This window comes from Puma concolor, chromosome B1, assembly GCF_028749965.1.
Source record: "Puma concolor isolate L17-30 chromosome B1, mPumCon1.1.hap2, whole genome shotgun sequence".
Lineage (NCBI taxonomy): Eukaryota > Metazoa > Chordata > Mammalia > Carnivora > Felidae > Puma > Puma concolor.
Genome location: NC_141670.1, coordinates 153,865,970 through 153,888,313, shown reverse-complemented (window position 1 = coordinate 153,888,313; position 22,344 = coordinate 153,865,970). Strand labels below are relative to the sequence as shown.

Here is a 22,344-nt window from a genome sequence, read left to right as displayed (position 1 = left end):
TCCAGGCCAGGTGGGGTGAGGTGGGGGACTGGATTTGAATACTCCAGGCTCTAAGAAAAAGAGCCATAACATTCTGTTAAGTGGGGTGCCCTTCAGAAAGCCCGAAACCTTGAAGAGCTGGCTATCCCCTCAAAAGCCACAGAGAAAAACAATGCCCACGTGCACAAGGACAGCCAAAGAGGCTTGTGTGTGCATAGCCTCTTGATGGGGGGAAGAGATCAATCTTTAAGAATCAAAATCTGTAGCGTTCCCTGTGTGAAGTTGTGGTGTGTAAATTTACACTAGCCTCCAAAAGCCAGCAAATTTTATTGCTAAATATTACAATATTTCTCAATCCCAGCTGTACACATTATAAACTACCTGGGGATCTTTAAAAAAAAATAGTGATAACCTGGCTGGTACTACACAATGAGATCAGAATTTCTTGTAGGGGTGTCCAGCAATTATATGGTTTAAATTATTTTGTTGAACTATAATTGTTGAGAATAGTAGAATTAGATAAATAGGAGGAAAGGCTAAATCATGTAAGGAACTCCTGTGAGTCAATGACAAAAAAACAAGCATCCCATGAATGAATAGGTAAATTCATAATTTGGAGTGATTAGAACATTGGTGCCACTTGTATTTTTTCTCTACTTTGCTGTGGTTTGATTGTTCCCCTAATTTTCTGATATTGTCTGTTTATTATAATAGTAGAAATAATAGATAGTAAGTATGGGATTTCTAAGTCAAGATGCAATTAGCAGATACTAAAAAAGGAAAATAGTATCATTAGACCTAATACTGTCAAAAGTTCTATAACTACAATCTATATCAAAAAGCCATATTAAGGAAGATCTGGAGAAGGAGATAAAGATAAAATTAATGCATAATAGTTCTGAAACAACATGAATAGTGAAATATCTTGACAAGTATCCAAAGGGATTAGGATAAATGTATTTCTTACATAGTTGTATGGTCCTAATTTATGTAGTTATATGGTCCTAATTTATTTGTACCTCAGTTTCCAAATGTGTAAAACAAAGAAAAGAACATTCACTTCAAGAGTCCTTTAAATCAGTGCTTCTCAAACTTGAATGTATGGAAAAAAGCACCAAGGGATCTTGCTTAAATGTAGATTCTGATTCAGTTTTTCTGGGGTGGGACCTGAAATTCCTCATTTCTAAAAAATTAGGTCATGTGGATGTTGCTGGTCCATATAACATTCCTGAAATAGGCAGACTTCATATGCATTTACAGGCAGATTTTGTGCATGTATATTGTATTATTAAGGATTTCACAGAGGAGAAATGTTAAGCTCAGTTTGTTTTTATATTTGTCCACAGTCACACATTTATGAAATGGAAGAGTAAGATTTGAACTGAGGGCTGCATCTTAAGCAGCCTTCAGATTTAAGATTGTAAGTTTGCTTAATTATTTTATGAAAGGGTTGGCTACTTCATTTCTTAACATCTGCATTAAGTTTTTTGAATTTTTTTGCTCTTGAAAATCTGAAAGCAGACACTGAGATGTTTGCTGAATTACACTCAGAGTTTTCAACATTAAGTTTCTCTGTACACACAATTTTTCCCATGAGAGCTATACTTATTTGTGTTATCAAACTTCATGAAAGTCCTTTTCCTGCTATCCAAATAATAAGAAAAGAAGCAAACAATAAAAGAGTATGTTTTAGTTTCCTTGTATACTTAAATCAACTCAATACATAAATTAAGATATGGCCTTCGTAAGATCTGTGTAATTATTTTTGGTCTAATAATTATCATTCTATACTAACATTATAATAAAAGGACCCTATGCAGTGCATCTCATGTTAACAAATGTTTATCATCAAGAGGTGTTTTGTACAGTGCAAGCCACTTGAGCATAAATATAATCATTAATTCTCTATCCATATGATCATGACGGAGCTCCAGTTCATTAATGTTATAATCCATTTGCACAGTAACAATACAGAATGTTCCATCAGCATAATAAAATATCCTAGAGATCCACCCAAACCAGGTATTAGAATTACTATATATATGAAGTATAGCATTCATGTGTTACATTTATTCTCTTTCCCTCCATCTCCGTCTCTCCTTCTATATATACATAGATAGATAGATGATAGATAGATAGATAGATAGATAGATAGATAGATAGATAGATATGTATGAAAAGAGAGATGGGGGAAGGAGGGAGGGACTCAAGACTATTGATACTATAATGTCTTTTATGAGTGAGAAAGTAAGGGTGCAAATAAAGATTAAAAGTTTGTCTAGGAGACAAACAGACCAGTTTGTTAGAGTATTTAGTTCTTTTTCCTTTCTTCCATTGCCAAGTCTCCCTGTTTTGTTATGCACATAAGGCAGAAGATTCACCAGTTACTAGCCATTGTTGGATCAATGAAACATCAAATTCTTAAAAAAGAAAAACCTTTCATACTTTCAGTGAATGTAATAATTTCCAAGGAGCCACCCAGTGAAAATACTGAATTATTTCATGTTTGATATGTCTGTGTTTGACCACAGATATTAGGAATTCTCTATCCTTAAGATATAGTATACTATGTATATGAACAGACTCTTTTGGCAGGTAATTCTATGAATTTGTAGCTCTTTTATTACTCTAATTTTAATACGCAAATACACTTTAAAATATAATTTTAGAAAGAAAAAAGATAGACGTAAAATTGATTAATGTAATACAACGGATCTCTGCACTGAAAGCTCCTTCTGCTTGTTATGCCATCTGTATATCTTTACATCATTGTTTTTTGTTTTGTTTTGTTTGTTTTGTTTTGTTTTGTTTTACTCCACATTTAGGTTAAACATCACTTTTCAGAGAACTATTTTCTTACTTCCCTACCTAAACTTACACACTCACACTGCCATTAGGAACTCTCATAAACTGCAACTGTAGATGTGAATCTATATGTATGTTTGTATACCTATGTGTCTGCATTCCTAGGATACAGGAATTCTATACATGGAATACAGTGCTAAGTATAATAATAAAGAATGAATCATAATAGGTAATCAGGAAGCAAATCTTCTTTATAAAAGAGATTCTAATATATTTACATAGTTTTCATCATACAATAAATAAAAATGTAGGATTATCATTTGATAAATGATACTGCTCAAGAATATAATTTCTAGGTTGAGAAAACTCGAGAATTTTCTAACCTGAAACTACGTTGTATTTGGCAATTGACAAACATATACTCCTGTAAATACATTTTATTTTTAATGAGAGCTATAAGAAGTAGCTAATGTTTGCTGAATAAGTACAGTGTGCTAGGAAGGAAGCAATTTCCATGTAATGTCTCATAGTACTGCTATGACTTAGAGATGGAGGAAACAAGGAGTGGAGAGATTTGATGATGTACACAGGGATACAGTGCTGATAAATGGCAGAGACAGGATTGGAATACAGGCATTCTGGCCAGAATCCACGTGTTCAAACCACTAGAGTATGCTGCCCCTCACAAGCAGCATGTTCCCTACGATATCCAAGTTAAATCAGTCATATTTCCAAATGTACACATCCTTCATTCTGCAGAATTTTAAGAAAAAGATTCACTTTTGTAAAGACAACCAGTCTACAGACATATTTAGTTTTTAGCAGCACATCTACTTACATAGACAATTAGTGGTTCTGACCTGGTTAGAATTATGCCTCCAAGGATCATTAAGCACTCTATGGAAGCATTTTTTTGATTATCAAAGTGGGGAGGGGTGTCCTACTACATCTAGTGGATTAGAGGCCAGTGATTCTGGAAATATCCTACAATGACTAGGACTACCCCGTCACTCAACAAAAAATATCAATAGTAACCAGTGGCCCCAAATATCAATAGTACCAGTGTTGAGAAACCCTGATTTAGAAACAAACAAACAAAAAAAAAAAAAACAAAAACAAAAATAAATGCAAAGTATGCTCTAAAACTGTGACACAACTAATCCAAAACTATTAAGGAGGAATTAAAAGAAAAAAGAAACAATTTCATTATTCTCATATATAATACCTACAAATGGATGAAATGATTTAACCACTTACTTGTCTTGGTGATGGTTCTCAGAAGCAGGACACACACACACACACACACACACGCACACATACACACACACGCACACACACACACGCACACACACACACACACATGCACCACTGATATTCTGTACTTCCACAATTACCATCTTTTGTTAAAATTTTGAAATTAAAATCAGTTTCCTTTTGTTGTATAAAAGAGCATACCAAATAGAACCAAAAAGTTCAACCCCTTTGATGTTCTTTGGTAATGTGCCTAATTAAAAATAACTAGGCTCTCTAGTGCATAATTACACAAGCACCTAATACTCTATATTTCCAGTCAATTTTGTTTCAAACATAAATATGCACCAGAAGTATGAATGATCGACATACTACTCCCTGCAGTATCTGGACTGTTTCTGAATCAAGGCCTTTTCTTGAGCTCAGTATTTGCACTACATTTTCCTTGCTATGCAATCATCTCCCAGTTGGACAATTAATAAGTGCTTTTTCTCCACAGCCCTTGGCATGTAACCTCGCTTACCCTGTGTTTTAGCATGCACTATATACCTTCTTCACTCTGACTGGTTTTGGCAGTGACCCACAATCTAAATCTCTTTCCTCCATTTGATATAAGTGAAACTATAATTATCTAGGGGTAATTTCAAATTACTACTTCATTCCACTAGCAACTGATGAAGATTAGTGGTCTTGCCTTGCATCTGAGTAAGTCAGCAACATAATCACAAGAGAACTCAGCAGGCAACATTTGATTCATGTGAACTCAATTACTTCTGTCAAACACATTCACTTCAATAAAAAGCAGAAACTTCCAAAATGGGTTTTTGCTAATAATTTTGTACTCAAAAAAAATTTCATATGACTCTTAAGGGGCAAAAATAGCATGAATTTCATCAGAAATAATAATAAATAACAAGTAGGAAAACATACTTGTATAAATGGATTTAATACATTATTAGTTTCTGAAAGAACATTTCAAAGAAATAAATTTGTATACTTAAAACGGTTTATTATTGAAAATATGGGCATAGAAGTAAGCCTTAGAAAAATAAATAGATTCTATATTTTAAATTAATACAATAGAAACAAGAGTTTTTGTTACCTCATTAAAAGCAGGGTATTATGGGAAAGGTAGTTAATTTCTCTTAAAGGAAATTAAATAAAGGGATAAGAAGATGATTCAGCATGAGTTGTTAAACAGACAGAGATTCCTGAATTACTTCTTGGTTGCCTTCTGGATTGAAATCATATGTTAATGAGCTTCCTAGCATTCTGAGTCCTGATTGTTTAGTCTCTAAAACTAGTTGTGTCAACTCCATCATGCCCTGCATCTCTATACCAGGTCACATGAGCAACTACCTGGTCATATCCTAGTACAGGCTTAGTAAATATTAACATATGATGATCATTACAACAGATTTATTCACGCTTCAGCTTCTTAATATAGTTATATCCTTAATTAAATCCCAATATATTTTGATTAGCAAAGAAACAGTAATTAAATGTAAGTGTATAATAAGTGTATATTATAAATACATTTCAGGATGTGATTTCTAAGGTCTAAATCACTAAGATGGTCTCTATCACAGTTAATATGTCATATGCCAACCATATATGGTTTGACACACAGAACTTGAACATTTGGCCTGATGATCTTAGGACTAAGAAATGACTGGTTTAAGAGACACTTTGTCAATTTTGTGACTGAAGAGACTTTCTACAAATAAATACAAAGGTTAAAAAAAAAAGGAAATCAATACGGGGTACCTGGAGACTCAGTTGGTTGAGCGTCCAACTCTTGATTTCACCTTGGATCATGATCTTGCAGACATGGGTTCGACCCCCATGAGGGGCTATGCACTAAGTGCGGGGACTGCTTGGGATTCTCTCTCTCTCTCTCTCTCTCTCTCTCTCTTTCTTTCCCTCCCCGCTTATGCTCTCTCTCTCAAAATAAATAAATAAACATTAAAAAAAAAGAAACCAATATAGTAGTTTGCCTTTATCCACTCTTTTGTTTTCGGTGTTTTCAGTTACATGCAGTCAAACACAGTCCAGACTCAGATGATTCTCCTGACATACTATCAGAAGTTCAGTAGTAGCCTAATGATAGATCACAGTGCCTACATCATTCCCCTCACTTCATCTCCTCATGTAGGCATTTTATCATCTCACATCCTCACAAGAAGGGTGAGTAAAGTACAAGATATTTTAAGAGAGACATCTCATTCACATAACTTATTACAGTATATTATTATAGTGTTACATGTTATTATTAGTTGTGGTTAGTCTCTTACTGTGCCTCATTTAAACATTAGACTTTATCATAGGAAAAAGCATAGTATATATAGGGTTTGGTATATATGCAATTTCAGCCATCCCTGAGGGTCCTGGAACGTAACCTCCTCAGATAAAGGAGCAGTAGTATAATTTTAAAGCACAATCTTCTTTTATACCTTTGCCCGTTCTATTTTCTCCTGAATTTACTTCTCTACCTCTCGACTTACGGTTTCTTTCTTATTTCTTAAGATAACCTTCAGCATCCCTGCCATCAAGGAGTGTGTGATCTAGTGGGAGTAAAGACAGTCATTAATGAAATAATAAATTAACAAAAGATGCAATATCATAACTCTAAATGGTTCAATGAAGGGAAGATATAGAAGTAAATAACAGAGAAGCCTAACTTTGAAGAGTCAGGGATAGTTTCCCTGAGGAAGGGGTGTCGGAGGACACCCCTGAAGGATTAGTATGAGTTAATCAGGCGTGAAGTAGATACAAGAATGTTTCAGGGCAAGAGAACAGATTCATAGAACAAGTAGTATAAGTCAGCAAACTGCTCTTGAGAAGGTGAAAAAAAGAAGCCAGTGTGACTAGTGCAGAGAGAAGAGGAGGAAGCATAGTTTAAGAAGTGTCTGGGGCAAAACCATGCAGGATCTTAAGTTACTGGAAAAACTTTACCTTAATAGGCAACCATTGAAGTATTTGAAGTTTGTGGTGGGGTTAAGTGGGGACAGCGAAGGATGGGTGTGCGAAACCACTAGATTTGCATTTTTGTAGAGGTGATACACTCACATGGCTCAAAAATCAAACTATTATATAAAGTCATTCCTTATATTTGAAAGTAAAGTTCCAACAAGACATACTTATAGATTGGAGGAAAAGAAATAGAGAAAAGTGGATGATTTTAAGAGACAGCCTGGAGGTGATTTCTATGAATATTTTGTGATAAATAGGACCCAGGTAGCGAGTAGGAAGGAGATGTTAGGAATGCTCCCTAGATTTCTGCCCTAACAAGAATAGTTTTAAAACATCAAGATCCACATTTAATGGTTTGAAGATAGCATATTAAGATCACAGAATTATTTAAAGTTATGATGGAATTTTATATGCCACACACAGGGACATTTACATTTGCATATTCTTATTACGTGTAGATATAAATGTCTCAGGAATATCTGTGATACCTTAATTCTCCAAAATAAGCATTCAAAACTTATTTGTTCATTCAATGAAGTAGGTTATTTATAGGGTAAACATTTGAAACTCCTCATAGAGTGGCCACATGCCATCTGTATTTTGGAAAACACCAAGAGGCACTATTCAAACGGACTATGTTGTGTAGAACACCCTCTGGGGCTGGGTAGTTCACTATTTTCATGACCCCACAATGTTCCTATTACCAGGGTAAGATAATAAATGAGTTTAGACAGGCCAGCCTAGTGAAGTTTTCTACAATGTAGCTAGCCTCTCTGATTTACCCCACTGTCTCTCAGTTAGGTTTCTAACTGAGTGTGGGAAGAGAAAGATATGCATTGAACTCCTGGATTGAGAAACATTCTGTCAGAACACTACTTCCCAAGATACTTTCATGACAAGCATGCAGAGAACGTTTTAATCCCAGAGAAATAAATAATTAGCTTCTAAAAAGGCAGAGGTCTTTTATACCCTCGGTCCATCTGGATGAAGACAAAGGTCACTGTGTTCTGCGCTGAACTGACCACATACCATTCTCTAAAGTGACATAAACAATCAAATATAGCGTGTTGCTTTGTAATATTAGAAAATGAAATTTTAAAAATGTAAGATTTATATTATAAATATTTTAAACAAAAAAATGAAATGTATTCAACAGATTATGCCTAATCTCCTGCTTTGATTCTACAATTACATATATCTTCACGTTACACTCAGAGAGCTGTTCAAAAGAAAAGTTAAGATAATGTTAGTTAGAACTTTCCTTCACATCTAACCCCAAATAAAATATAATTAACTTCCCTGGAAAGTTAAAAATGATTTCCAAAACATAATTGTGATTTAATAAAACTTCGCATCTATGTATGTACATATATAAAGGTATAGAGAGTTGTAGACACCATAAACTTAATTGTAGATGATATTGTAGGCATACAGAATATGAGCTGATGAGGAAAAAGAAGTTTTCATTTATTTATTTTTGAGAGAGAGAGTGCAAGTGAGCGAGGAAGAGAGACAGAGAGAGAGAGAGAGAGAGAGAGAAAGAGAATCCCACAAGGTGCAGAGAGAGCAGGAGAGAGAGTGCAGAGCCCGGAGCAGGGTGCAAGCTCATGAACCATGGGATCATGACCTGAGTCAAATTCGGATGCTTTCATCAACTGCACCACCCAGGTGCCCTGAAAACAAAAATTTTTTAATGCTGCAGTGTGTTTCTAGAGAGAAATAATTAATCAAAATCACTATGATTTACAGGTAATTTCCCTAGTTTTGATCCCCTGGATCTATAATCAATTTACAGTCAGGCCTGAACAAACTTGAGCAAGTCTGATTCACATTATATAGTGGATTTTGAAAAAAAAAAAATGTACTTGAAGCTACCAGGCGGGATAAGGGTACTTCTCGGCATTTGGTTTTCTCTTCAGTTAATAAGTCTCATTACCTATTTAGCATGTGCACAGCATGGTAGAAAAAAGTTCATAATGATGAATGAATTTTTTTTAAGTAAAAATGTTTTCTTCCTCATAAACTGTTCTTCACTTTGACATAAAGTACAACCCTGTTCCCCAAAGCCATTGACAAACATCTAAGTTTAACTCACCACATTGTGGGCAAAAGAAGGATATTTTCAAATGAAGGGGACAGCATACATGATCACATTTCAATTAAGAAAATAAAACAGAAAAAAAATTCCCCAAGTATAAATTGATTTGAAATAAGCGTTTTGTGTTGGCTCCATCTCCAAAGTTATTTTCTCAGGTACTACTTATTATGCATTCAATATTGACTTGTAAATTTTTTAAAATTTTTTAATGTTTATTTATTTTTGAGAGAGAGAGAGAGAGCACGAGCAGGAGAGGGGCAGAGAACGAGGGAGACATAGAATCCGAAGTAGGCTCCAGGCTCTGAGCTGTCAGCACAGAGCCCCACATGGGTTTGAACCCATGGACTGTGAGATCGTGACCTGAGCCTCAGCTGGACACTTAACCGACTGAGCCATCCAGGCACCCCTGACTTGCAAATTTTTAAAAGCGAACTTGTAATAACAATTATATGTGAACAACATGCTGACCAGCATTTTCGTATGGGGTTCATATGGCTGAACTTATTTCTGAAGAACTTTTTAAAGGCAGTTAAAAGCATGCCAAACAAGTCACATCTAACACTTGCAGTTGAATTTTACATAGCAAGGTAAGGTTACTATTTTCTCTTCATGGAGAGACAATACTTTGTAGCAGACAATACTCACACTAAGAAATAATCCTTTGGTTTGAGTTGCTCAAGATAAAACTTCTGAAAGTAAAATGAATATGAAATACTACACTGCAAGTAAGACACTCTGTGTGTATTAATTATGTATATTCAGTAAAATATTACATTAAATCTTTGATCGTTGCCAGAAATTTTAAAATTCTGAGAAGAGAGAAATCAAACTTGAAGAGAAATAATCTCCATAAATTAGCAAAGTAAAAGGTCATCTGTTCATAATCATTGGAGGAAATACATATACGTGATCCAGCTGGTGCAGACAGTTCCTGCAGATCTGCAGGCAAATTCTTACCTTGACAGGTGCCATTTTTCTCCTCATATCCTGCCTTGCACATGCATTTCCCGATGGGCACCAGCCACTCCCCTTCAGCGCTGCAGTGCATTTTGGGTGGTTCGTCTGTCACGGAATGGTTGACACAGGAACCTGACACTTCGAGCAACTGCGAGGAGTCAGCTCCAGTGATTGTGTCAGGGAACACAGCCAAGTGACGTACCACAGAAGGGCATTTTTTATAGTACACACGCACAGAAACCAGAGCAATGCAAGCACCCACATCTTGAAAGGCAAGATAAAATCCTTTCTTGCTTAGAGGTCCTACATCTCTGACCTCTGTATTCAGTTTCATAACGCGGTCACCAAGATCAAGCTCTGTAAAGCTTTCATCGGCAGCAATGGTATCAATTTTGATGTACTGGTTTTCCTTGATGTTTCTCCCATTCTCATCATCCGACTCAAAGTAATACACGTTAAAGGTTTCCTTACAGGTTCCCAATCCTCCAGGAAGACTGTTGCAGTCACGCAGAGTAAACTTGAGTTCTATAAAGATTCTGGAAGCACCTTCATTGGAAATCCAACTGGTCAAAAGCCAGTTATTCTGATTCTGTTCCATAACTTTGCATACTTGGTATGTGTGGATAGGGGCATAATTTTCATCAACTTCGCCAATCTCTTCCCACTATATAATGTAAAATAGAAAGAAAATTTTTTTAATATTTAGAAAATAGCTAGTAAACATAGTCAAAGGAAACTATTTCAGATCTAGAAATTTCTGCTGCCTTCCTCTATGGTATCAGAAGAGGAAGCTCTATAATGAGAACTTTAAAAATACCTTTTAGATTAAGTAAATTAATAGCACATTAGTCACTGTAACTCAAAAGTTAACACACACACATTTCAGGGGGAAAAGAGCATGTATTTCAGAGAAAAAGAAGAAAACTGCATGTGGGTGCAGTTAACAAGCAGTGAAAGGATGTATATTTGGAAGAAAGTGAAGTATAAAAGCTAAGAAAGTAGATAAAATGTGACAGAAAAAAGAAGTACATTAAAAAAAAGACAACAGTAAAAAAGCAGTAAATATGGAAAAGAAGGGATAAAGAAACATGTGAATCCACATTTATTTAATTCTGGCATGTTACAAATAACACATCAATGTAGTAAAATGTGAGAGAAAATTCATTACTTTAAAAATTAAAAATAGATGCTTATTTCATTGAACCAATCTGTTTAGGATTCTTTTGCAAATTGGATAGCTAAACTTATTCATAGATTTATCTATGAAATATAAGCCTAGAGACAGATATAAAATAGAGACAAAAATTATATATGAAGAGCCTTGTCATTTTGAATACTGAGTTCTTATTATATCCTGGGAATGCATTAATTCTTTTTACTAACTCATTATTTTATGAATAATGACATTAAGAGTTTGGAATATATATATAAGGTATAGAAAAAATTAAGCATGATTTATATAGCTTCCAAAATATTAGGTCAAAGAGATCTAAACTTACCTCTTTCCCAATAAAATTCCAGCTTTTAGACTTTCAGTGTACCATAATCACTTTCTAAACAATATAGAACCAAGTTTTTATTCTCCATAAGGATGTTATTATAATTTAAGGAAGTCTTTTAAACTTGTACAGAATCTGTATACAAAACTGTGTGTGTATATATATATATATATATATATATATATATATATATACAAGTATATGTGTATATATATATAAATATATATATATATATATATATATATATATATATATATATCCTTAAAAATGACCCTGAAACACAAAGAGCATTGAAATCATACTGACTTTCAATAAATCCAGAGTTTGATTTCAGACTTTAAATATTATAGATAATAAACTTCATAAACTTCATCTCTTTAGACATGAATTTAAATAGAGCATTATTTCTTGATTCTGCTCAACTGACAAAGATGTGAAAAATGTGGAGTCACAAGGGATGCACATAAATCGTGTACCTCAGATGGTCCCTCTCAAAATTCTAGCTGCCATCAGACAAGCATAAGTAAAATATGCTAATGAGCAAAAACTGCTGAGCTCCTTAAATTCACAAGAGAAAGACATCAAGATTTAACTTAACCACTTTCACATCATGGTGTTATGTGAAGCCTTAGTTCTTTCATTTAATCTCACCTTTGTCTTCTCTCAAAATGTACATAAACTCTACTTAGCCTTGGATTTCCAAAACAGCTTTCTATTTCAGCAATCTGTCACTAAACTATTTACATTAGCTTCCTGAAGTGATCCAGCTATAAATCTCTTTATTATAAATGGTTACTGAATGCCATTATTAATATTTCATGCAAAAGAGCACGTCAACTAACCAAATAAAAATAATACAAATGATCAACTTACTGTACCAAAACTAAATAGATATATATTCTTTGAATTAGTAAAATGGAAAATGGCATCAACAAATTTTTTCTCTGAAAAAAAAGAAAATCAAAATGCTATATTATCTGTTTCAGATTATTTTATCACAGTCTTCCAATACAAAAAACAGATTTCAAATCTTTGACCTTAAATCATTTACAAAAAAAAAAAAAAAAAACTATTTCTGCATCATATATTCTAATAGAACACTGCTAGCAAGTAGGAGGAATTGGACAAGTAAGAGGAATCAGAGAAACAGCATCTTCCAGGATTATAAATTAAGCAATTCACAGTCTTTGTACAAAGTCCAAGGTACCACAAATATTATTAAAAATGCAAGCCAAGCAGCACTCGACAAGACAGCTTAATAGTTACTGCTTCAGGTGATAATTTCAAAGTATGTGCATAAGCAGCTACTTCTCCGAATATTCTTAATTAAGAAGAGAAAAACTATAATTTTCTTTGATGTTATAATCTATCATGGTGGGATTTTATTTATTTTTCTTTTCAAGTGTCCAAAATATAAATGGAGGCTCACATTTTCTATTTTTAATGAGGGAACAGAAAGACTTTAATTTAAATAATTATAGCCATAAGCCATTCAGAGAATCAACTGGGTAATACATACATTTCCCATAAATATCTGCTCTTATGTACAGCAATATGCTAAGAAACAGACAAAAAAATCATTTCTTTTGGTTTGAGTAGTTGAAATAAAACTTTGAATTCTTACAAGTTTTCTTCCTTTTTAGTACCAAGTGGGCCTCTTGCTGTCCTCAGCAAAAAATAATATCAATGAGGAAGAAACAAAGGGGGTGAAAAGAAAGTAACACAAACCAAGAAATTAAGAATGTGGCAGGTATATTCCTAGACACTTTGGCAAATGTCATGTCAAGGAAACTGTAGTGGTTTAATGAAGGCCACAGACAGAAAACATGGTATTTTGGGTTCAGTTTTGTTGAATTGTTATGATCCCATGGTTTAATAAAAGTATTTGTTGCTCCTTGATTACTACAAGCAATGTGCCTGGACATTTTGGAAACACGATCACTGCAATATGGTGGCTGTAGTCCTTTCTTCAGGTCTGGACACTCGTCAAGAGCCATCCTCCGATCCCACATTTTTCTCTACGTTTGTTTCCTCCTTACTCACATTTCTTTAAGATTAAAGAACTGGTTTTACACAGTCAGCTTAGGCTGACTTGATTTCTTTCCCAGATGCATGGGCTTGCTCCTTTTCCTGCTGGGCACTAAAATCTCTAAGTCAGTTGCATTCCAATCCTATGCCTGACCTGGCATCACAAGCCAGCCATAGTCATCAGAGCAGTGGCGAACAAAAAGACTTCTTTTAATATCTATATGTGTATCAAAATAAACATACAAAAGTTGGAGTTACCGACTTTTCCTACCCAAAGCATTAAGAACTGCTTTTTTTAAAAAAATTTTTAAACGTTTATTTATTTTTGAGAGAGACAGAGACAGAATGCGAGTGGGTTGGGGCAGAGAGAAAGGCACAGAATCTGAAGCAGGCTCCAGGTTCCGAGCTGTCAGCACAGAGCCTGACACTGGGCTCGAACTCAGGAGCTGTGAGATCATGGCCTGAGCCAAAGTCAGACGCTCAACTGACTGAGCCACCCAGGAGACCCAAGAACTACTTTTTCCTTGACCACCTTTCTCATTGGGCTAGTAGGTTTCTTGCCCCAAGCTCTGATGGTCTCTTACCTTGTCAGCGAGGCTCCCATTTACTATCCTCTAGCCTATACTTCACATCTCTTTCCTTCAGAACTTAAAAGTACTGTCTCAGGACACACAACCCAGTTGGCACCTTCCCTTATATTCCATCTTCAAATACACAGTAGGAATCATCATGTGAACAGTCTCGATTTGGACCTTGCAAGTTATCAGGGGGTGCTTATTGCCCAGTTCTGTTTTCAATATTGTGTTTCTATGTATCTTTCTTCCACAGAAGGAAGTAAAGAGGCCTAAATAGAAATATGTGATTGGTTTTGTACGGAGGAAATATTATCAGCCTGAAGCCCCAGTTATAATCTCTGCTCTTACCTTACGTAGATACATAAACCGAGACCCCACCACTGGCACTGGTTACACAAACTAGAGAGAAAACTGAAACTCTCTATTCCAGTCATTTAATGTCTAACATAAAATATTAGAAGGGATCTTAAGAGATCTGGACCTACTGTTCATTTTAGAAATGAGAAAATTGAAAACTAGACAAAAGAAAAGATTTTCTCAAACTCACAGATGACAACCCTGTCCATCTGACCATCCCCTCTAACTGTGTCTACATCTGTCTTCTTCTTGGCACATTTCTGTCCTTGGTGTGAATATTTGTGTGTGGGATTCCTTGATTCACTATCATCAACTGCTACCCCAGTAGGTAAAAATGAAATTCACATTTTTTTTCAGCATCATATAACTATAAACTTTTCTTTTCTTCTTTTCTTTTACTCTTTTCAATTTCTCTTTCTTTCTTTTCCTTTCCTTTTTTTCTTTCCTTTCCTTTTCTTTCTTTTCTTTTTTCTTTTCTTTTCTTTCTTTGTTTCTTTATTTTCTTTCTTTTTCTTCCTTCCTTTCTCCCTCAGTATACACACACGTATATATGTTTAATACTCTGAAACACAAATATGAGAGTAGAGATTTAGTTGCCTTGTTCTCTACTATATCTCAGAGTCTGATACCACAGGGCACAGATTAGCACACCTGATAAATATTTCATATGAATGAATATCAAACATGTATACATTCCTTAGCCCAGAGATCTGCTAATTCAAAATATGAAATAATTCAAACATGGTAAATAAATGGTTGCATGATTTGTCTTCTGTGTTTGTTTGAATAATGATACAATTTGTTCTGTGTAGATTGTCTGAATTTTATAAATTTAAAAAAGAAAGACAGCTTATAAATTCATGTTTTTTTGAAAATTAGTCTTCAATATAAAGCTCTAAGCATTTAAGACATTTTATTTATTTTAATAATTCATACAATTACTTTGAGTTCAGTTTTGTATATCAACCTGTAGAACTATTTTTCATTAGCATCACATTTTAAAATTTTAACATATAGATCAGTTTAGATATCTTATTTTTTACCATAATATGTTTTAAAATATTGTTTTCACTTTACACTCACTTTCTTCACTATTCTATACATATATACAAATTAAATTAAAAATCCAGAATATAGCATATCAGTTAGTGGCACTATACTTTATTTCATATTTCAGTCAAACAATATTAGGACTCTCTTAGTGATCCTCTTTGGCAGAGTAGTATAAAAATACAGTTAAGAATCAATTACTTCTAGTTTTACTCTGAATACCCAAAGTATAACTTTGTAGCAATATCTTGTTTACTACATGTTTCTTTGAGTATAGGAATAATTGCCTATTATCCTTTAATATCACAATATTTTATATGATGCCTTTTGGGTTTTTTTTGTTTATTTACTTATTTATTTTTAAGACAGAGAGAGACAGAGCATGAGTGGGATGAGGCAGAGAGAGGGAGACACAGAATCTGAAGCAGGCTCCAGGCTCTGAGCTGTCAGCACAGAGCCCAACGCGGGACTCAAACTCACGAACTGTGAGATCATGACCTGAGCTGAAGTTGGATGCTCAACCGACTGAGCCACCCAGGCGCCCCAAGTATGATGCCTTTTGAAATGCTCCAAAAAGAAATTAATTCCAGGCTTCCCATTATATTTAAAATACATTTAGATGTCATCTGCTATGATTTGCAGCGTGTGTGTGTGTGTGTGTGTGTGTGTATCTGAGTGTTATATGTTTGCTAACTTTACTGAAAGGAATTTAATCTAAAATTACTAATTAACTGTTGTTTTTAAAAGAGCAGTACCTTTCCATAATCTTAGAAAGTGCCTGGGAAATAGTTTGACAATGTGCCCAAATTTGGAGGTAAGGCACTTAACCTATTATAACTAGTGAGCAACACATTCCAATTGTTACCTCATAATATGTTTACTTAAAGTATAGAATTTCTGGAAGCTTCCTGCTACGCAAAAATCAGAGGAAATACAATATAAAATAATCATAAACTTCAAACACACTAAAGATGTTCATTATTTCATGTTATTTTTTTCTATTATTTTGTTCTACTATACTGATTAAAATTAGGCAAAATACATTCAAGTAAAGACCTAAATGAATTGTTTTTTTTGTTTTGTTTTGTTTTGTTTTACCCAGGTGCATAATTAACAATTACTAATATTCTTCCCCATAACATTTTATAAGACTTACTATGCTCACATAAAATCATTATCTTTTTCCTCTCTGTTGGATGTATAATTGATCTCACTCATCTGGTGTGCCTGCAAAAGTCAGCCATAACCTAAGACATTCAATCCAGGACATTTCCTCTGAGAGAAACTAAGCCAGAAAATCCTCAAAGAATTAAGTGACTTAGGAACAAAATTAATGGCACAAAAAGTGAGGAATCCTATTATTGTTGGGACAAACTTTTTTTTTAATCTGATAGTTATTATTAACTTTTGATGTGTTACTATCAACTACAAACCATTCCTCATTAGGAAGAAATACTGTATTATTATGACTGGTGCATGTTGGGCATAAATAGGAGGTCCTAGTGGGCCTGCCTGTTCAATGGCTGCCCCATGCTTAAACACAGAGTCAAATAGGAGATGAACTTCATCTTGGGTCATAATGCTTTGAAAAACATTTTGTTGTAATTCAGACGTAATCCTCGTAGATGTTAAAACCTCTCAACTAATATAGTACAGGAAGAAAAGCTTACAGCTACAGTGAGTCAACTGACATTTGAGAAAATTAATATTCTCATTACACACCACATGCATGACATAATCGTAAGGAACACAACTACATCATTTTGTAGATAAGTAAACGGAGCCTTAGAGTGATTGTCATACTAAGCAGTGCCACATTAATATGTCTGACATTGTTTTCTCCTATTGAAGGGAGAAAGTTATAATGCATAAATTTTGGTGGCACTTGAGATCATTTTAGCCAACAAAAGAGAAAACTTGTCATAAACTAATAAACTAGGTAATTTTGTTTTCAAAAGATAAGATTGTGGGCTGTTGTTGTAAAATTACAGCACTCATCCTTCCTTGATCAATTTCCTGAATTTTGGATCAAGACCATGCACAGTCCTTTGAATAACAGAAGCATCTTGGTTTTTATGCACAATCATCAGGACAAAATTATTTAAAAGGAATAAATACATAGCATAGAGTTGCTGTTTCCAAACTTCAATTTATCTAATAGCTATGGTTCTGTAGTAAATAAATATGACAAAATATATAGACTTTCTACAAAAAAATAATTTCAATCAACAATCTTATTCCATTTCCTCAATAATATCTTAGTGGAAAAAGATTGCAACAGTTAGGCATTTGATGTACTTAAAACATCTTTAAAATTCATGAGTATGATATAGAAATACTGTTGGAAATGGCTCAGTTAATTTTCTGTGTAGGAATAAAGGTGAAGTCAATTACTTTATTGCCCATGGAATAGTACAAATATTTATGGGCTCAAACTCAATTCATGAAACAAATTAAAACACTTGAAAAAACAGAAATTAAAATTTCAAGTTTATATGAATATTTTCATAAGGAAATCCATAGACAATTGAGAATCTGTACACAGCACTAAACACGAATGGCAAAGAGTACATTTTTTCCCCTAGAAAAATAATTCATAGTTTTTTTTCTTTTCTTTAATGCTGCAGTCAGTAACTTTTTATTTTATTTTTTTTTTTTTAAATTTTTTTTTTCAACGTTTATTTTTATTTTTGGGACAGAGAGAGACAGAGCATGAATGGGGGAGGGGTAGAGAGAGAGGGAGACATAGAATCGGAAATAGGCTCCAGGCTCTGAGCCATCAGCCCAGAGCCTGACGTGGGGCTCGAACTCACGGACCGCGAGATCGTGACCTGGCTGAAGCCGGACGCTTAACCGACTGCGCCACCCAGGCGCCCCAGTCAGTAACTTTTTAAAAAAGGAAAGAATAAATGAAAAGAAAGAAAAAAATGAATTCTTCATTTGTTAAAAAAAAATATCCAAGTGCAGAAGAAATGAATTGGAGAGGGAAAAATCAAAAGGACCATATTAGACAAAATATTCACAGAAAAGGTCATGATTTTAGCAAAAATTAGTACTTCCTAGTAAATACTGTGATGAACATAATCTAAAAGCAAAATGTATATATCATGATTGCTTATAAATGAATTGTTATTCCTCATTTAAAAAGACATATACTAAATAGTTTCATATAAAATAATAAAAAAATGTAAATACTTCAAGTTTTAAAATATGGCTTTTTTCCTTCAAAAATTCACTTAGGAAAATGTATGGTCAATGGTCAATGATAATTTAAAAGGTAGCTAAGTGGGTAAGTATGCCTGAAATTAACAAACTAATAAACTGAATTAAAATCTTAAATGATCTCATTAGTGTTTCATTAAAAAGCAGTCCCATTTGGGGCGCCTGGGTGGCACAGTCGGTTAAGCGTCCAACTTCAGCCAGGTCACGATCTCGCGGTCCGTGAGTTCGAGCCCCGCGTTGGGCTCTGGGCTGATGGCTCAGAGCCAGGAGCCTGTTTCCGATTCTGTGTCTCCCTCTCTCTCTGCCCCTCCCCCATTCATGCTCTGTCTCTCTCTGTCCCAAAAATAAATAAACGTTGAAAAAAAAAATTTAAAAAAAGCAGTCCCATTAAATATGGTGCCTGTTATCTAGTTTGTCAGTGATTTTGTGCCATGAGCTATAATTTTAAAAGAAGCAAATAAAAACAAATAGATTTATAACCCCGTGATCTAGTTTAGGTCCATTTCAGTTACACTGTAAATGAACATCATGCTTAAGCTACAGTGGCTTACCACTATCTATTTTCTATCATGTTATACCAAAAGATGGTCAGTCCAACATTTGGTAACATGTAAAACCGTGGGAATATTAATAGTCTTTCATGTGATATAACAAAAATGTTTATGTTACAATGAAAGTTCTATCCTTTCTAAAGAAATGCCCATGATCTCAATTACATACTTACTTAAGCAAGAATATATACTTAACTATGAATATTTTAAGATCTAAGAAGTTATATGTTTCTCCTGTTTCAGGATTTCACAGTGGACACACACATGTGTACATAAATACATGCACACACACACACACACACACACACTAAAGAATTCCTTCATGACAGTCTCTGTGAGATGTTAGAAATGGTCTTCCTAGTGTTATTTAAATGTATATGGTCTCCGGGCGCCTGGGTGGCTTGGTCGGTTAAGCGTCTGACTTCAGCTCAGGTCATGATCTCACGGTCTGAGTCCAAGCCCCGCGTCGGGCTCTGTGCTGACAGCTCAGAGCCTGGAGCCTGTTTCAGATTCTGTGTCTCCCTCTCTCTCTGCCCCTCCCCTGTTCATGCTCTATCTCTCTCTGTCTCAAAAATAAATAAACGTTAAAAAAAATTTAAAAAAAAATTAAAAAAATGTATATGGTCTCAAAAATACTTAAAATTTCAGAGTGTCATTACTAATCTCTTTAATATAAATATTGTCCTCTCATAGCAGCTAAAAATTCTGTGGGGAAGCTTTCTTTTCCAAGCAACATGAAAGTTTCAGTAAATGAGAAAAAAAAAACTATTTTACTTGGGATTCAATTTAATGAAAATAAAGTATATTAACCTTTGGTGCACTTAATGTTTCAGGCAAAATAGATACAATTATATCCTTGCTATTCTGGCAAGAAAAATAAAGGTTTCAGTAAACTATCTGTGACTCTGGATTATTTATCCAGCCTATAAAATATATCAGAACATATAATGTTGTCTGTATTCTCTAGTCTGGTCTCATTTATCCTGGTCTCATTTCTCAATAGATAATATTGCACTTATGGTGTAGGCCTTGACAACAACACTCATAAATCAATTTCAATTTTCACATTAATCATATTCTTGTAATCAGTGGCTATTCAACACAAATTTCCATCCCATTTTTTTGTTGTTGGGAGACAGCCACAATTTAAGCTTCTTCAAATTTGAAAGATTATATTGCCATAATATGGACTAAAGTCCACTGAATTCTCTGGCCACAACTGTATTAATGAAATTCTGTAGAAATGGAGGCGGTCTATGTTTAGCTTGTTGTCCAGTCTAGAGCTTGAACTTCCATAGGGAATAGTTTTACTGTTCAGAATCCCCGTGCTTCTTTCTTTGATATGGAAATAAAAGTAGGAACGTTCATATTTCAAAATATGAGTCCATTGCAAATCCCTCCTCCTGCATTTGTTGAGCCTTGTCTGGCCAATAAATTGATTTAACAAAATATAGCTCTTTGAATAAAAGCACACATTTCTTTATTTTTAATTTTATTTATTTTGAGAAAGAGAGAGAGAGAGGCAGAAAAAGAGAGGGAAGGACAGAGAAGGGGGGAGAGAGAGAATCCCAAGCAGGCTCCAAGCTCTTGGCATGTACCTAGTCATGGGGCTCAATCTCATGAACTGTGAGACCATGACCTGAGCCAAAATCAACAGTCAAGAGTCGAATGCTTAACCAACTGAGCCACTCAGGAGCCCAAAAAGTACACATTTCTTACCAAAAACTTAACATGGACATTCAAAATGTTTAGTGATAGTTCTAAAATGACAATTTCAAAATGTCAGTGTCTATGTTTACATGTTTTTGATCATTAGTTTAATGCAAATTTAATTTTGAACCATATTATAGACTGAAATTTATAACAAGGAACACTATCTGAAGACAGGGATGACTAATCTTTACAGAAACTATTTTACCTATCAATTCAATCTAAATACTTTTATTGAATTTTATTAACTCTGTAATTTGGAAATAACTCTGAAAAATGATTTTTCTAAGGATTCTAGGCAAATATGAAATCTTTACAGCATTAGTGGAACTGCAACAGTAGAGAAGATAAATCTTACATTTGTTCTACCTACTTGGGTCTTCTGCCCACATGTTTTTCTTTTCTTCTTCTCTTCATATATTGTTTCTTTCTCTTTGTTTCATATATTATTTCTTCTCTCTCAAGAAATTGTCTCTTTCTTAGATTAGTAACCATAAACGGGAATATTGAAATTAATTTTGTACTGTGATTTTAATCTTGAAATTAAAATAAGTTATTACTGCCTTTTTATCTGCTTATCAATGCAATACCCTTCACCAGTATATTCTAGTAATTGGAAACATAACAGGAAAATCTAGTTATTATACAGATATAGGCTTTTTTAGTCTAATGAAACCTAGATGTTATTTGACACTTCCCTATCTACTTGTAGATGAGCAAACAAGACACTTGATATGATAAAAAATATATTCATAATTACAAGAAGTAATTCTCTCTTATATTCTTTTATTCTTTTGTTTGCTATACAACTGATAGTTCACCCGGTGTATAACTAACAGTTCCTAATGAAGATGGCTCAGTAAGCTCCTGGGCATCTCAAGCTCTTTAAAAATATTTCTCCATTCAAATTTCAGTTGGTTATACTTAATAAAGAATAAATCTATATACAATTAAATGTGTGTTTATTAGGAGAAAAGTAGGCAGGTATAGAATCAAGTTTTAGAAAGGTTATAAGGAACAAGGAATCTTCTATGTAGCTGCTGGGAGTATGCATTAGTAGCCAAATTCGGGGAGCTATCTGGCAGTACGTGGCAAATTATTATTTTTTTCACTAGCATTTTCATATGTGACTGGAAATACATATGTCAAGATGTTACCTCCCACATTGTTGGCCAAACATTGGGGCCAAACATTGGCCAAACAAGAAACAATGTACATGCCATTAATAAGAATGAATAAAATGTGTTATATTTATACTATATAACATTGTACAAGAGTTAACATTAATT

General features: G+C 34.2%; 1 protein-coding gene across 13 annotated transcripts in view; it reads right to left on the bottom strand.

Moving 5' to 3' along the window:
* The window catches only part of EPHA5 (EPH receptor A5), a 345,396-nt gene that overhangs the window by 260,343 nt on the left and 62,709 nt on the right, over window positions 1-22,344 (bottom strand). For all 13 annotated transcript variants that reach the window (XM_025921746.2, XM_025921750.2, XM_025921749.2 and 10 more), the window contains exon 3: window positions 10,064-10,727. In XM_025921746.2, the coding sequence (XP_025777531.2) occupies window positions 10,064-10,727 (664 nt within the window). The remainder of the gene's footprint in view (window positions 1-10,063; window positions 10,728-22,344) is intronic.